The sequence below is a fragment of the Brachyistius frenatus genome, unplaced genomic scaffold, assembly GCF_029030835.1.
Source record: "Brachyistius frenatus isolate BFR_SWC_R1_liver_20210118 unplaced genomic scaffold, ASM2903083v1 Contig_53, whole genome shotgun sequence".
NCBI lineage: Eukaryota > Metazoa > Chordata > Actinopteri > Embiotocidae > Brachyistius > Brachyistius frenatus.
Window position 1 is genome coordinate 683,290 of NW_027210652.1, and position 18,152 is coordinate 701,441.

At 40.6% G+C, this 18,152-nt stretch overlaps 1 protein-coding gene across 1 annotated transcript in view; it reads right to left on the minus strand.

Moving 5' to 3' along the window:
* The window catches only part of chrna8 (cholinergic receptor, nicotinic, alpha 8), a 37,965-nt gene that overhangs the window by 7,040 nt on the left and 12,773 nt on the right, over window positions 1–18,152 (minus strand). The window contains exons 3-6 of the mRNA XM_069704868.1: window positions 13,582–13,626; window positions 9,773–9,882; window positions 2,929–3,008; window positions 1,891–2,058 (exon numbers count right to left, since the gene is read on the minus strand). Of these exons, the coding sequence (XP_069560969.1) occupies window positions 1,891–2,058; window positions 2,929–3,008; window positions 9,773–9,882; window positions 13,582–13,626 (403 nt within the window). The remainder of the gene's footprint in view (window positions 1–1,890; window positions 2,059–2,928; window positions 3,009–9,772; window positions 9,883–13,581; window positions 13,627–18,152) is intronic.

An 18,152-nucleotide genomic window follows, 5' to 3' on the forward strand; every position in this document is an offset into this window, starting at 1 on the left:
ATCAGACTCAAATAACAATAAAGATAGGTGTTCTTTTGTGTGTATTCGAGCAGTTGTGCGTCAAAATGATTCGACTTTGATGGATCTCATACGTGCAGTCATTTTAAAGTGGACTGCAGGTGGTGTTATCTGAACATCAACAATCTGTTTGTGTGTATGTGTGAGTCCTTTGAGGCTCACAGTCGCACACAATCAGTGGTGGTTAAAAATCAGCGTGAAGTGTCCTGATTACGGCTCAAACATGATTGTACAGCTGTATCAGCCAAACGATATGATCTTAGTTATACCTAGTGTTTAAGCACGGGGATGATACAATCAGCACTGTGTGTGTGTGTGTGTGTGTGTGTGTGTGTGTGTGTGTGTGTGTGTGTGTGTGTGTGTGTGTGTGTGTGTGTGTGTGTGTGTGTGTGTGTGTGTGTGTGTGTGTGTGTGTTCATTCATCCATTTCTATAGAAATTGTATTTAAATCAATTGCAGAGATTCAATTTCATTTCATTTAAACTTTGTCACCAGGATGCTGAAGAGAAATGGCCTTTGTTAGCTATCTATTCATTTGATGGATTGCAGACCTGCAGATGCCTTCACCTCATATTGTGTGTGCGTGTGTGTGTGTGTGTGTGTGTGTGTGTGTGTGTGTGTGTGTGTGTGTGTGTGTGTGTGTGTGTGTGTGTGTGTGTGTGTGTGTGTGTGTGTGTGTGTGTGTGTGTGTGTGTCCTGGCACGGCACGGGTATGTTCTGAGGCACCAGGACAGTGTGTGTTCTTGGCCAGCTTGCCGCCTGGCTGTGCCTGAATTAAGTGAACCATTCCTGGGCCAGCTGTCACCGCACACACACCCATGAACCCCCTTCAACCGCTCCCCAACCCCCTCCCCCAGCCAGCTGGGTGCACTTTGAATGGAAGTAGGTTTAAGTCTGTTAATGTAAATTATTCTGCTGGCACCTGATTATTCCCCAAACTCAGGTTACAGATAATATGAGTTCCATAATTTCCACATGGTGAGAGAAGATGGTAAAAAAAAATGGGGAATTAGAATATTGGAAAGAGAGAAAGTGTGTATTTTATCAACTTTATTATATTATATTGAACTTTCTCTCTTTTCCTTTGTTTCTTAGGAAGAGATTAGATGTCTCAGACTTTATTGATTACACTTATTTAAACTTGCATGGTTTAATTAGCTTTTGATTATATTCATACAAAATGGCCGACTCTTCTTCCTGATGGTTGTCAAAACCCTATCAGGTATCAATTTGGACAGTTTACTGAAAGTGCTTTTCCAACTTACAGAGCAACTGGATATATTTTGGAGCTTTGACAGTCCACCTGTCAGGTCCAATATTTAAACTCACAACCACCTGCCTGGTACAGGAATGCTGTCAAAGGCAGGGTTTGTTGAAGGGTCGGATACTGCTGCGCTGAGCAATATTCTCCAGGCTGTCTACAGCACTCTTTCAATTGGAGCTGATAGACAGTGAGAACGGCATCTTACAAGTAGGTCGACGCAGCTGAAACACCTGCTGCCAGAGATGCATCACACTGACTGGTTGACAAACTGCCTGGAGGAAAACATGAGGGGGTGGAGCTGAGGTTGAGACCCCATCTGTCAGTCTTTTAAACTCACTTTGATGAATCTACACATCATCCATCAAACCATATCTTAATCCATCTTATGTCACCATGCGGAAAACTTTTCGTATGTAGTTTGCTGTATGACAAAGACCTTTAAAAAGAAGTTCAAAGCTTAGCGGCATTTAAAACACTTCTTATTAAAAGCAGTGTGAATGAAAACCAGCCAGAGACAGCAGGAGGACCAAGTCTCTGATTTCCTTTTATGTTTATGCTGGTTTTATCTTCTTGAATGTTTCTTACTGCGCTCCTGTTTTTCTTCTTACCTACAAGGTCCCACTCCCCGTTGGGTATGTAGGTGGAGATGTCGACATCCATCATCTGGAGGTCCAGCAGCCAACCGTTGTGGGTCCAGGAGCCAAATTTCAAGTCACACTTCTGCACGTCGAATGGGAACCACCGGACGTCGATATAGCAGGTACTCTTCAAGATACCTGGAGAAGGGTTGTCAAAAGTCACATTTTAAAACTCAACCTTACTTTATTTCGTTATAGGATTAGAATAATGACTGACAAAGTAATTATTTAAAAAAAATATCTTTAAAATGCCCTTTTTACAAAAACATACATTCACTGAGCAGTTTATTAGGAACACCTGTAAACCCACTCATTTATGCAATTAACTGACCAGACTGGTTCAAGCTGACAGAAAAGCTACAGTAACACAGATAACGTTGGGATGCAACAAAGAACTGAGGCACCGCCCGGTATTAGTGTGGTGTTCCTAATAAAGCGCTCCCTGTCAGTATGTTGACATGTGAGGTCGAAAGTCTCGTCAAGTCACGTCAATCTGCAACCTTTAAACCAAAGTGCCCCTGATGCATCACATCAGATTATTGTAACTCAGCACTCACCTCGCTATCTCACTGCTGGACTGTTGCAAGCACAGCAGTCACCATGCTTTTCATTTGAGGATGAAATAATCAGCTTTCACTACAAAAAAATTAAATATCTATCGATGTCTAGTTTGTATAGGTTATTGTGTAATTGTTTCAATAGTGTTTGGTGACGTAACGTAACGCAGGATAAGCAAAAGCACGGAGAAAAGATGGCTGTTGGAAAGAGCAACGTTTTCCTCAGATGTAAGCTATTATCTAAGTTATGAAGACAAAATCTACATGACTAAAATTAAAATATATTAACTTAACCACATAAGAAAAATGAACTTCCAGGACGTCTGCAATTAGAAATATGACATGGTAAATACAACTTTACTTAAACGCAGCAAATGTGTACAGCAGTAAAAGGGATATATAGGATATATATATATATGAGATAGGACAGAGCATATCTTTAATGTCTCACCTGGTGGGATGTACTGGCAGGACCCCGAGGCGTTGACCAGAATGTTTGTATGGAACGTAGCATCAAACCTCTCATCAGCACTACGCGGAGATAAAAGTGGAGGGATATGACATCAGAAATAGAAATGAAAGGTTTGAAGAATAAGCCAAAGGAAAAGAAAAACAGAAAGACAGAAAGGGAAGGAAAGAAGCGGAAGCCATGAAGTTGAATCGGAGTAATCTGGAAAAAGGGAAAAGATAACAACAAAGATGAACCCGGAGAATAAACAGCAAGTGAGCGTGAAGGTGACACAGCAGGAGGCGGATTAATGTACATCCAGACAGACGGTGTTTGATCTCACTGATCATCTCAAACAAACATGGTTGTCTGCCGTCAGGACGTCCTTCAAACAGACAGGGTTTGTGGAACAAAAGTCAAACGACACATTTCACAATCATCTCCGGACTAAATCAACATTGAGAGACAAATTTACAGAGAACAAAATCATCATCTCTAGAACATGACGACATTTCAAAGTCTGTTTCAGAAAATAAAAACAAATGATGTGCATTATGTGTCTGAGGCCAGTCTTACACTGTAATTGCAAATGTTGAGGACTCTATTGTGTTTGATATAAAGCGTCTGTCTGCATTCAGTTCAGTGAAAAGAAGCGTGTCAGAAATGTCCAAATTTCATTCATCGAAAACAAAAAGGGGAAAAATACTTTGTTACGTATTGTTTGTTCACTAAAATGTGCCCAGAGAGTTCATCCCTCCATCAGGGCTTCACAGTCCTTCAGATTTCTTCTCTCATAATAGAAAATGTTTTGAATTTTCAATTAGAATCTGCAATCAAATACAAGGTTACAAACGTTGACCATATCGACCAAGGATGTCTAAGATGTTTGGAGAAAGAATTCTGTTCAGAAATCTTTTAGCTTTGTCGAAGAATAAACTGTTAAAACTTTCAACTGAGTTCATGGTCACTCAGTAGTGGAAAATATATCATCCTGTTGCTGTCGCTCTGCCTGAAACTTAATATGTGGATCTGTCATCTAAATAGCTAATGCTAGATGGGATCGGCAGGAAGGATTCCCTGCTGTCATTGGTTAAGGTTAAGGTTTAGGTTTAGGTTAAGGTCAGGGTTAAGATTAGGAACCATTTGCCTAAAGTAACATAACATAACCTCCTCAGCAGAAGTATTTAAGCAGTAAAAGACTTACTGTTATTTGTATTTATTCATAACAGGCCCAATACATTTTCATACCTTTGCTATGCTGAGATCCCCATGAGGTATTGGTACGCTGTAGACTGAACGCACCTCATTTTAAAAGATAATTTAATGCTCATCCGAAGTCAAACAAGCTTGACTCGCACCATCATTTGTTTCCGCCCATTAGTGTGTTTCTATCACTTACAGAAGGCTCCTATATGAGATTGGAAGTATGAGGAGACTGTGAGCTGCACACATTAACTCTTCCTGAAGCCTTTTTGTCCGACGGGTAGAACATCAATTTTAGTAAAGTGTGCTGGGACTTTGCCCAGGAGGCGTACAACAGGACAAGCTTTACCCGATGCAGATTTCCAGGTGCCCCGTCAATCATTCAAATCTAATCACTCTTTTCACTTTACAGAGGGTGAAAAAACAAAGAGGCTGCGAGAATACTTTTGGAACGGCCGTAATCACTCTCCTCCATTGTATACAGTAAATGCTACGTATTAGCATTTAGCTAGATAAGGATGAGATAAGGTCATGATAAAGGCTTTGAATCCCAATGGAAAAGTTTGGCCATAATGGGATTCTTTTACCGTTTAACTTTCTCTTTTTTTCTGAGATGTGAGCTGTTGAATGAAAAACACATTTGCAATAATTGTTGCCCAAAGAATAAACTGAAACAGTAAAGATAAAGACCAAGAGAAAATGGGAGATGTAAGTGAGATAATTTGCGAAACCCATTTGAAAACTGTTCTTCCAAATGGATAAATTACTGAATTCCACAAAAGCATTTCTCACAGCGCAGCACAAAACATACAGACCTGTTTTTCTATTCAGCGACTCAATGAAACAGCATAATCCACACTGGCATGTCACTCCTGTGAAAACATTGCTCCAGAATGCGTTAACACATTATCACCTAGATATGCTCCTGGTTGAGGAAAGTAAAGAAAGCAGTTTTGCAATGAGATGGTTCACATTATTTATAAAAGAAACACAATAAAGGTGGAGAACACGGTCCTTTTGTATCAAAACGTTAGATGCTGAAATATTCAAAATCATGCCACAGACAGAAAAACATGGCTTCTGTATTATTCATCTGAAAAGCAGAGAGCTGTCTACCTTTCCTTTCAGACCCTCCACCAGTTGGTGTTTTCATTCAACATTCTCAGCTTTGGACTAAAGAAACAAACTGTCCTACATTTTGTACATCGAAATACAAATTGTAAAGATTGATCTTTGTCCAGAGGTGCTGAAAACAAACTGCTTCATGATCAAAAAGTGTGCCTGTTAGGAAGTCCCCCGGCAGGATCCCCCTCTGAAGCCGAGTTAGAAACTCCAGGAAGATCAAATCCCTTGAACGGCAGTTTGCTGAAGAGGATAACAACAGTCAGAGCCTTCATCTCCATGAATCCATTCGCAGAGAGTCGACCCATTTGTTCTGTCAGAGGAAACCCCAACAGAACAGCATTCAGTTGGAGGCTTATCACCTTCGTACCAGTTTACTTCCTGCTCTAAACCTGCAGCTGACATTCCCTGCTACCAGTTTTCGTAGTCACAAGTCGGTCCTCCGGGGTTCCTACCATCACCTGCAACATGACCGGCAGGGCCGAGACCTCTACACCGAGCTGCGTGGGCGGTGGGCTCACATGGTACCAAGCGAGCGGCAAAGAGGGGACCCGAAGCAATGTTGCTTAATCCAGAGGTTGTCGGTTAGGCTCGAAACAACCAAGTTCATATGAAGTGTCAACCACATCGAGCATTTACAGCGTTTCTGGAAGAGCACAATCCAAATAGCGTAAAAGGGTAAAACACAGTGAGTCATGCAAATAGGAAGGAGACACATTTGGTCTCTTCTCAAGGGCTTTCATTGTGTTGCACTTGATTCTACATGCAGAATAAATTGTTGCTTTAGGTACACGTGAGATGAAATAAGATCCAAGAAGTGCAGTTTGACTCAGAGGTCCGTAAATTTGAAGGTTTATCAAACAGCAAAACTCGGCACTGCAGTTTATAACGCTGACACAAGGTTTTACAACACTGAAGCCTTATCATGGTGCCAATTGTATATCTTTTGTCATGAGAGGTACAAAGTAAAAGGTTCACCGCATCATCTTAGACATAATAGACGACCCTGATATATATATATATATATATATTCTTAAGATCTCTGCATTGTGAACCCCAACGCGATTGTTTGACTGGCATATTCAAATGAAGGGAAAGCCAATGTCCTTTTTCCCAAAAGGCTGAAGTCGGTCTGTACACCATCAGATCGGGTTACTAGATGGTCAAACTGCTTCAGAAGTCGCCTCCTCTCACACCTCTCCAGCGCTGGGTTTTGGGTGGGTCTGTATTTCTGTTTGTACCGAGGTCTCGCTCTTGCATTGACCTATTTTACCAACGGAGATCAGTACAGATTCATCTCATCTCGTAATTTGCATCTCTCTTCTCGCTTCGTATAAACAGTGATTCTTTACTCCGAATGCGTAAAGAGTGTCGGTTCCAATCTGGCTCTGTGTCACAACTGTATTTTCATTATCGTCTGTGATCTGTGATCCCCACCGTAAGCTGCTTAATGTTCTGTATCATTCCTGCTAGATCGCCAAACGTCTCGCTTCTCTCCGCCTTTCTCCCTCCTTCTCGTGCACACACACACACACACACACACACACACACACACACACACACACACACACACACACACACACACACACACACACACACACACACACACACACACACACACACACACACACACACCTGGAGCCAAGCTGGAAATCTGTGACGATCTCTCCCTCATAAAAGAATCCTCCTTTACCTCGAAGGAGCTGAAACACCAACGCCATCAATCAAACTCATCTCTGACTGGTCGCCTGTTGTCTTTTCTCCCATTACAAGCTTGAGTTCTGTGTATATGTATATCTGAGGAAGAAGGTTGAGTGCTTCTGACGAGGCATGAGAGGCTTCGATGCATTTAAAACATCTTACTCCCCCGTTAAATACTTCGCTGGGTACATGACAGTTTAACAACGGTCAACAGTCAAACAATCTCTCCCTCCTCGGCTCTCCGCTCTCTGTTTTAGTCCCACAAACTGGAGCAGTAGACAAATACCACCTCAGTATTTCCTGAAGTTGTACCCCTTTGCATATTACTATGATATATGTTCAGTAAGGGAAGAACTGTCTCTCATCACTTGATAAACTGTACTGAACACCAGCCATCGCAAAACCCTGATAACAGACTTTACAGCATCTGACTTTTTTTTTTTTTCCTTACTGCATTTTATCTAATGTATGGATCAATCTTGTCGCTGCAGGCCCGGAAATAAAAAACAGAATCTTCCAGAGCCAAAAGAAGTTTGAGACAAACACCAGATTTATCTGTAAGGTAAACATAATTTTTTTTTACTTCTATGTTTTCCTCTCTTATTGTTCTTTGTAATATAAACCTTCTGTAGGTTTTAAGTCAAATTCTCATATGTGCCACATCGAGGCACACTGGAGTATTACTGTTGTGATTTTATGTCACAGCTTTTCTTGCAAAAAGGTAAATGTTCTGGGTGCTGTCATAAATGTGTCAAAGTGTAAAAACAGCTTGTGTTGGAGGAGAAAATTTGTGCAACAGAAAAGGTCCAAAAGCAATTTGGAAAGTCCTCAATCCTGTCTTGGGAGGTCCTTCAATTGTTTCTCAAAACCAAACAAAGCAGGTCCAGACCACATTGTGGAAATCAAGCTCAGAAACACCTTAGCAACCTCATTTCTTTTGTATCACTGTAAATCTGGCCGAGCAGGAGAACGGGCACGAGAGCCTCGTCTCCATCCAAACAGGTTGAATAAGGAGACAGGTTCTGTTTCACTGGTCGCCGAATCAAAGAAACCCGGGAGCTGCTTCAGAGACAGATTATTTCTCTTTCATCCAATTCTCGTACAAAGGTATAAAAAGAACTGAGTCCAGCCAGATGGATGTTCGCTCAAGATTTCAATGAGTGTGAAGCTGCTATGCAATTATATGACAATACCTAAAAGGGGAAACTCAAAGAAAAGAGTAAGATTTTGCATATAAATAAATACATTTATGAGAGATTATATTCTGTGTATTCTCCTCGAGCTGAAGGATAATGGTAGTGTTTTATGAGAGGCTATCTGTTGACACTTCCAGCCACTTGGCACCGTGTTTTCAGTACTCAGACTCCACATTACTAGCAACAGATGCAAAGCCCCGCTGGGAGTTCCACGGTTTACGTCCTCCCAGAGGGAATCGGCTCAATCATCTCATTAAACCGAGCTGGAAACCAGACCTGAAATTTGCTGTGGGGAATATTTCCATCCACTGTGTTATTGGGTAAACGAACCTCCGTCAATCTAGAGTATCCGTCCATGTATAGCAGAAAACAAATTGGTGGAAATAGAAGAAGAAAAGAGCAAAGAGCAGAGGGGAAGTGAACTGAAGTCAACTGCGCTGATCGGTCCGCTGGCCACGAGCTACTCACGTAATTACCAGCAAAAATGAGCTTTCTTTATGTTGGCTGTCTTAACTTTATCTTTGCTTAAAGTCAATAAACTTTATTAAATCATCATTCTAATCCACAAGAGTGAATCTACACGATGTGGATAATTTTAAATGCAGAATGGTGAAACAATACATCACGCTGTCAGTTCAAAGTAGTGGAATTGTGTAAATGTGGAGAGCAGATTACATTACCAGTAAATTTACCAGGGAATGCCTGAGAACCTCATTTTAATGTGATAGTATAAAATATCTTATATAACTTTCTGTTCAATAACTTTTTTTGCTATCTTACTTGTTCAATTTTTGAATGAATATTTGGCTAAAACTTCAATTGCTGGTTAACATAAATTGCTGGATTGTTATTTTGTAGCCAATCAGTGCTTAAAGTCTGTACAGGAGAACCAATGTCGCCCCAACACCAACCATGTCACATCAGATCTCTGTTCCTGAGGTTCGGCAGAGAAAGAAACTGAAAAGGTTGTAAAATGTTGCTAGAAGAAAAATCAATCATTTTAATTTTTTTTTTTTAATTTTTTTTTTTTTTCCTTTTATAATCAGATTTTCTCTGCTATTTAGGAAAAACTGCCAATAGCTCCTTGATTAAATAAATGATACAAATAATACAAACCATATTGATAGTTTACAATCAGCTACAGCATAAAAAATGTACCTTTACACAGTCAGAGGACATTAACAGTAACACAGGCAGGAAAAGAAGACTTAAAAAAGCATTAAGAAATAAGTTAAAAATGTAATGAAAGAAAACCTACATTAACAGTTTTATTTTTATTTGGTATATGTGGTGGACTCAGATCGTATTCATTGTCTTTTGTTGATGTGGTCCAGGATGGCGCTTTATGTTGTCAGGAAGTGATCTTGGCATCCTGAGAGTCTGAATATGACAGTTTAGTTTGACTCGATGCTCAGCTCATGACGATGTGACCGATTTCCACCGTCTCACAATAAGTCTGCAGCCCGTGAATGTGGCCAGTCATATATATACTATTTTCTTTACTCACATCACAGTCAAAAAGCATGTGTACCACTGCTCCAACTTGATATGAAGCTCTCTGATTTTGTCATTCAGCATGAGGACCAAGAGAAAATAGAAAACAGAAATAGATGTGAGTAACCCACCTGTTGTAGAGGAGGATGTCTGGCATCCATATCATGTTGGAGGGGAAGCGGAGGTTCTGAACCCCGGGGTAGCTCTCTGGGTTCCATGAGAGGTAAATATCTGTCCAATACTGGAACAAAAGAGAGAAACTAATCAAAACAAAAAGGGGAAAAGATAGGATAAGGTGACGACATAAAAAAAATAAGCCAAATTTAGGGCTGTGTACCGCAGTCTGTTTTTTTTAGCTTTGCAAACCAAGTTGGTGTTGCTCATCAGCCTTCACAGCTCTGACAGCTGTTTCACAGCTTTAATGGTGTTTTGGTACGATGACACGCATGCTGCATCATCTGTGCGTCACGACGTCTTTCCTTAAAATATATATTCTGGCACAGAGCAATGTCGTGTGACTGAACGCTGCGAGGCTCAAAACGTTGTTCCTCTCACTCGCGCTCATACAGACGTTGGCACTGAGGCTTCGTCCCGAAGGGTGGTCGGCAGCGAAACCTCGCCAAGTCATCGGCGGTTGGCACCGACCTCTGCGCACCCATCGGAGCCTGCCGGCGAAGGGCATGTTGTGTGTCGCCTCTGTGCCTCTTTTCATCGCTTACGATGCGTAGCGAGAGGACGCGTGATCCGTGACGCTACGAATATCAGTGTGTGTCTTGGCGTGTAAGTGTGACGTCCTTTTGTGTGTACGTATAGAAGTTACGCAAAGATGGCGGCATTCAGATGTCGAGGCCACGGGGAACATCCCCTATGGAGCAACCACAGTTGCTCATGTGCCCACAGTACAGTGGGCTCATCTGCTCCCGCCTATATGTACATGTGTGTGTGTGTGTGTGTGTGTGCATGCATGTTTTGTGTGTACTTGTTTTTGCCCCTGGGACTGTTTTGCGTATGTGAACATGTTTTCATGCTATCTATCGGTGCAAATGTTCCTCAGTCCGTATGACTGAATTTTACAACCCCAACAAATTCATATTCTCATATTGAATTCCATCCGTCTTAAGAGGGCACGCTGACATATTTCTCCACTCATGCAGCTAATGACTTAATCACCACACTTGTCGTCTTTGGGCCTTGGCTGTGCCGTGCTTCTTTTCATGTTGGTTGGCTGGCAAAGAACAACTAACAGCCAACTGAACTCACAGCTCAGTAACTTTGTGGACACCAGGCTGCGTGAGGTAACCGCTGTCTAAGAATAGGTGCGCAGTTACATAACAGAAATTTAAGAAAGCATCTCTATTGTGAGACAACTACGTTTTTGTATCAAATGAGTGTGACACCGTAAATTGGTTTGAGGATGATTTGCTTTAACTTGTAGGATCACACATCCAAGATTAGTGACAGCTAAAATAGTTGAAATGTGCACATAGCCACTCCCGAACAAATACAGGATACTACAAAAAGAAAAAACATATTATTTGTGCATAAATTATTAGAAAAAAATTATATAGTTCTGACAATTTGCATGTACATAAAATAAAAAAAATAGATCATTAGTCATCACTGTAATTTATGACATGCCAAATTTTGGATTTCTTTACTGTTTCTGAGATTTCTGCCTTCAATTTCCCATCAAATATTATTCAGATTTCACTGGGTAACCCACAGACCTTGCCCTAAAAAATTGTTGTTTCCATAGCAACTAGTCCTTTGGCATAAAGTAGTTTTGGTAAATAATTAGCAGTAAATTTTCAAAATTAACAGCTACAATTTCTGGCAAGACACATTACTGTTGATTATTTTACGTTGTATTTTTTTCTGGTGCAGTAAATACCCCCAGACAAAATGTATTTCACCGATATAGTTTACAGGTGGAGGCAGAAATCTACGACTGAAATGCTAAATTGTACTTCAACACCCATTTAGAAAAAAAATGACCCCTAAACGGAGACTCTTCCATCAGCTGTAAAAGCTGGCTGCAGAGGTGACGCTCAGTTATCCAAAACCTAAACTCATTACAATTCTCACAGTTAAAAAAAACAAAAACAAATAAAATGGCATCCATTCGGATGTGGGACATTCATTGTCTGATAAATCTGTAATCCTGAAGTCCTCCCTGATGCAGTGGAGGTGAACCTGCCTCTTCTCTGACTGCCTGTGAGCCGGTTCAAGTACGTGTGAGGTCTCCTTCCAAAACTGCTGCGTCTGCAAAGGCCCCTCAAGCCGTTGCACCAAAGTGGATGCCAGTATTAAAGAGGTGGCATCCTGAATAATTCATTCATTCATAACTTGTGAGACATTCAGCAGCCAAGGAAACCTGACTGCTGTGACAGCCTTAAAAGGCTCTTCTGACTGAGGCTGCTGTGATAATGAGGCTCTTGTACTTACCTGGTCTAATGTAGCATTTTCCTCAAGCTACTGAGCCTTGTGATTAATATTTATTTCCATACACTTATTTCCAACGTCCCTTTGTGAAATAAAGATGCAGTAGCTTTGCTGGTAGCGTCGATGGTATTGCTACGTGTTCATGGATTAGCGTTTTTTTTTTTTCCTGTCCCCATTAGTGGATATGAAGGACGTTTATGAGGCGTGGTGAAAAAGTTTTGAGATTGCGGCACTCAGATTGTTGGAAACCCTAACTTTTGTGATTGTATTTTACGTCACTTGATCAACATCAGCATCTGTGTTTCGTGTATTTTTGCGAACCACTGGATTGGGAACATTTTTTTTTGCGTTTTCTTGCAATGCCAGTGGGACGGTGATGTTCTGATGCACGAACGACCTTGAACAGTGGTGCGACAGTAATTGGGTTAGGTTTAGTGGGTTGAAAATACAGGACCTCTCCCCATCCCCCGCTACTCACCCGATTTCATCCTGTTCCTCAAAATGAAGTTCAAGCTGAAAAGTCACTATTTTGACACTGTGGGTATCGAATGCAGCGCGAATCCCAGACGGTTGTTGACGCGCTTCAAGAACGGGACTTTTGGCTTTAGCCTCAGACTTTTAGCACAATGTTGGGGATGTAGCCAGTAAGTGCTCATTGAAGACCTCTTTTTCAGAGTTTCGTGTTTTAATACCAGTTGGCTGTAATAATTAAAGCGGCAGCCACCTTATGAAACTAAAGTTAGCTTAGTGGTCAGCTGGACAAAAAAAACCCTGGCAGCAACAGTTACCATTTTTGCCAGCGAAATAAACGGTTGCCGGGTAAAATGAGACGCGCCCCTTTTGTCTATCTCTATTGGAAATCAAAAAAGAGTGCAAACATTGTAAACCCCACGTGAGCCGAGCCAGAACAGAAAGCTTGACAGGTTTGGCAACATTAACTTTGGAGTAAAGCAGATGGAAAACATGAAGGCTTAAAGGGCTCAAAGAAAATAACCTGTGTGTGTTTCAAACTCGAGTCTTGAAATAATACCTTTGAAAACATATTTTTATCCCCATCCCACGCGGTAAATAGGCTTATTATATCATGCTATTGTTAAATATTAATTAATAAATGTGCTTTTTGACCCAACCTAATGACACTGCCTCTTGCAGTAACTCAACAAACATTGAAGGTATTTGACAGTGTGCCTGACATTAACTTCAGACTTGTATTTTATATTGTCACACGAGACCCTGAAGATTCACTGTCGTGTAGCAAGTTGTTTTTGCTTCATTTTATTCTTTTGTATGTTCACAGAAACTGTTATCGGTTATCGCTGGCAGTTTTAAATCATACCTGGCTCTATGCCTTCAAAAGCAGTCAGATGTGTGCACTTAAAAAAAAAAAAACTAGAATAGCAAAAGCCCCCACAGGGCCCAACGCAGTGCCTTCCAAAAATATCCTCAATGACAATGATCATGCAGTGATCACAGAAAAGCACTCGGAGAGGAGACGTACCATCTGCAGCCAGGCGTTAGTGATCAACACTTGGTTCTTTTCATCCTGGAGGAGACAGAAAGAAAAAACAGCAGCAAGTGAATAGCACATAGTGAATGAAAATTCTGCAGGGTCGGAATTTTGTATTTATTTTTTTTTAAAGGAAATTTAGTATGCCTGGTAAACATGAGGTGAGATTTTGAAACAGATCGGCTATGAAGACAAACTGCAGCCCTGATGAGTCGCAGCTGGTGCGCTCACTGAATGACAATGACGCACTCCGGCTTTTTCCCCTGGTTTCCGATATTCTTGTAACGTCATGCAGCAGAAGTCATTTAGCTGTTTCAGACCGTGCTGAAACCAACAGATGAGAAAATGAAAAATAAATACGACAAACAGCAACAGCACAGGCGCTGTAAAGAAAGGACGGGGCTCACATGGGTTTTCTAGCATCTTTTATCAACCTCACGGAGACTGAAACACGCCGAGGCTCTCAAAGGGTCAGCTCATGGTTAGATGGTCAGATGGAGATCTAACAAAAGCGGGAGCGGGTGGAGGTAAAGAGATGGAGGGTATAAAGAGATGAGAGGGAGCGTCATCAAGATTGACAGAGAGAGAAGCAGAACAGACAGGCTGAGACGGGCTGAGAAAGAAAGAAAAAGAACGAGGTCAGAAGTAGAAGCAGAAAAAAGATGAGCAAAATAACAAAATGATCTTCTTCAGTCGGTCTTGTAGAATCCAACATGACAGCGACAAGTTGCGCTCCTTGTGTTACACACTGGAACGTCGGGTGGCCGTCGTTTTATCGCTCGCTTACATTTGAAAAAAAATGTGCAAACAGCTCACAGCAGCATCTCATCCGGTCTGTGTGTTGTCTTCGTGACTTGTACTTTTCTACTTTCATAGACTCCTTGTTGAAGTTTTATCGCGTTATCTTCTACCCAGAACACAGCGACTCCAATCCTTTGAAAAGTTGATATCATGAAATCAATTTACTCACTTCATTTCTCTCCATTTCTCAGAGCTAATCTGCTGCGGTTTTCTTTCTTATCACACCGGTTCATACTCATCTTTGTTTCATCCTGTTTTGGTTTTTTTTTTCAGAGTATTTTATGCTGTGAAACAGTCACAGAGGAGTTTGCTTCGATGTGACTTTAAAAGTCAGGTTCAGTTGTTTCCAAGTCTGTCTTAAGAGAGTGGTCGGGTGCTCATATGTTTACTACCTCCATACTGGTTGTTAACATAGACTGTGTATATGTATATGTACAGTATATGTATATATATATGTATATGCATATGTATATGTATATGCATATGTATATATACTGTATATAAGTGGACAGCAAAAGCTTGATATTTGGAAGAGTTAAAGGTGCCTGGTGTCATTTTCTTGTTAGTTACATTTCCATTCATTCCTTATGAAATAACTGACTTTAAAGCTGATTTTAAACAAAATGTTAAATTATGTATTGTTTACCCCGTATGTTTACTAGCAGGCTTCTTTGCTGCCTCGACAGGCACATTGCCTCACTTCTTTCCGAATTACCCAGCAGCTGTCAGGCGGTGGAATAACATGAAGCTAGCTGTAGGGGGTGAAATGCATTGACTTCTCTCTTGTGTGCATGAATACTAAAATAAATGGGGACCCACATTGCTCAATAGTACTACTCGTGGTAAAAAAACAACAACAACACACACAAGGTACCTTTAACTTTGACTGAGCCTGTCCATTTGAAGGTTTGAACAAAAGCTCCAGATGAAATGAAACCTGAGAAATCCAGATTGATATCAAATCATAATCAATCACACTGATTCCACCTACAAAGAATCAGTCTTTAATTTGTTTTAAAAGAAACATTTTAACAGATAGGGATGCAGCGGAAACTATGACCATGAATACCATGACCATGAGTGCGATTGCCTCAGGGTCAAAGTCACCACACAATCTGGTAACAGGACAAAACATGAAATAGACACGCCGGTCCACCACAGGAAAATGTGAAATATTCACACTTTGGCCTGCGTCACATGACATTTACTAACGTGTCAGTTTCACACTTTCAAAACGAGTGACTTTCAGAGTAAAATGTGTCTATTTCACGCTTTGCCGTGATACTGGGTTGCACATATGATATCAGGTGCCTATTTTCAGTAAAAATACCATTGAAAAGAAACATGATTTTACGCTTTATGAATAGTAAATAGAGTTCAATTTACATTCGGAGTCGTGAGGATGCATGATCAACGTCCTAAGTTGGTTTCACTCTGTCATCAATGACAGGCAGAACAACACACAGCTTTTATTTCCCTTCGTAGTGAGCAATCGATTCTCACACAGTCGTCTCCTCTCCGCCTCCTCACCTCCCCCCTAACCCCCCCCCCCCCCCGCACCCCAATCTTATCTCCACCTGTCCTCTCTGATCTGCACCTCTTTTAAACACACTCCCTTCTCCACTGCTGAAATAGAACAGCCTCCTATTGTGCACTTTACAAAGCAACATTTCTCTGTCTCTTCAGACTGCGATACAGTGCTCAATTGTGGAGATTGTGGGTTCGGTTCAAGGTTGCTGTGTTTTTCTTCTATTTTGTTCCTGACCTCTCTTTTGTGGTGTTTTGTGAGCTGTCACTCAGCTGCAACCGGCACTATCAGCCCTGTCACACCCGCTATAAACACTCTAATCTCCACATAAATCTGCTGTGATTGGTTTCAGACCGGCTGACAAGGAATTGATGGACACTTGCATTCTGTGAAAGCTCCTCAACTGTATTTTATTACGAGTCATCTAACATTATATGGACAAGGACAAAAATAGATTTTTCATGTCTATAAATATGAATTGATGCTTCGCCGTAAATAACAATGTATATTGTTCCAGAAAATGCTTTTCATCTGTGGAATTCATTCAGTTTCATCACCAGCAGGGAACAAATGAAGCTTTCTCTTTTCTTTTTTTTTTAAAATTTCAATCCTGATCAGAAATGAGAGTTTCAAAGATATTAAATCAACAAACAGTGAAGAAAATACATCCTGATATCATAATTTATATCTCCTAATCCTCTTTTGTCCTTCTTGCACTTTAAATTCCATCACGGGGAAGCATGAACGAGATGTCCTCTTCAAATAGTTCAACATATATGGTCGGATCTGTGCTGCACTGCATCAGATTGCGTGTAGACAGCGTGGCCTGGTTCAACAAAAGCATGATGAGAAGCATCTTTCTGCACACGATTTCTGTTCCAGGAATAAACAAATCAAACGTCAACGGTAATGTTTCCAACAATGAGAATCATCAGGAAGAAACATTACGAATTGTTCAGTAACACTATGATCAAGACACTAATAGAAATCTGTGTCACCATTAATGTAGCAGATGTGACCTTGAATTCAGATTCTTTACATAAAACAAACTGACACTGAAAGCAAATGAGACTATTTCCCAAAATGTCTAATGATTTTTTTTCTTAAAGAAAAAAAAAATCCATTACAAATTATAGTCCTACATTTAAAATGAAAATTTAGTACAAAATTGTAAATATTTTTGGCAAAAGGTAGTAAAGTTTTAACAGTTAAAGTACTTACAATGTAGATTATGCCTGTAAGTGTTATAAGATCATATATTATTGAATTATTATCATAAAGGCATTAAAATAAGATCTATAGGTTCTGAGACTGCTAATGTTGTGCGCGAACCTCATAATTTGTCACAAACTTTGATGTGCGCTCTCTGCTCAAGATTCAGGTAAAACATTGTGACTCACAAAATCGTGTGTAGTTCAGGTGCTGATTTTGATTAAGTAAAAAAAAAAAAATAAATAAACTTGGAGTTCCCTACTTACTAAGTTCATGTAAGTCCACGTGACGGTGCTGCACATTGTTCACGCACAACAGGAGCAGCCTCAGAACTTCTTGATCCACCTTCGTAAGTTAAAAGCTGTCAGATAAATGTGTAATATTTCTCTCCTAACTGAAGTGGATTAGAGGTATGAAGGACCACGAAAGGGAAATGTTTTAGTAATGTCTGAGTCCCTTAATATAAGCAATGAGGACAGTACTTGAGTTCATTTACTTTTACATCCCTGCACTGAGCCTTGTTGGCTTCTCTGTGAGGTGGCTCTCCATATCGGGTGGTGACCAGTGCTGTACTTGTCTGTCAGTCTGTCATTATTCACGGTGGTGAGCCCCGTCTGTGGGCATTAACCTGCCCCAGTTTCACAGTGAGAGAGTTACCCAGGAACAGATGGACAAATCAAAGGCCACATTACACACACACATGCCGTACACACAAAAGCACAGCCAGGTTTACATTATTTACAACTGCCCAGTGAGTATTAATTCATCTGGTTTTGTCCATTTTATCCATTATGTACCGAGCCAGTGAACAGCGTCGTTAACAGTGACACATACTGTATATGGAAATCACATTCTCCAATGTACAGGCAACAAACATATTTGGCTCTTGGTTTTTGAAGTTTTATGACTGCAAGTACAGTGATAATCATGTAACTTTAAGAAGAAATAACATTAAAATTCATCCGAAAACAAACAAAAGCTTTTAATAGTCACATTGCATCATGTTTTAAAAGCGCCATAT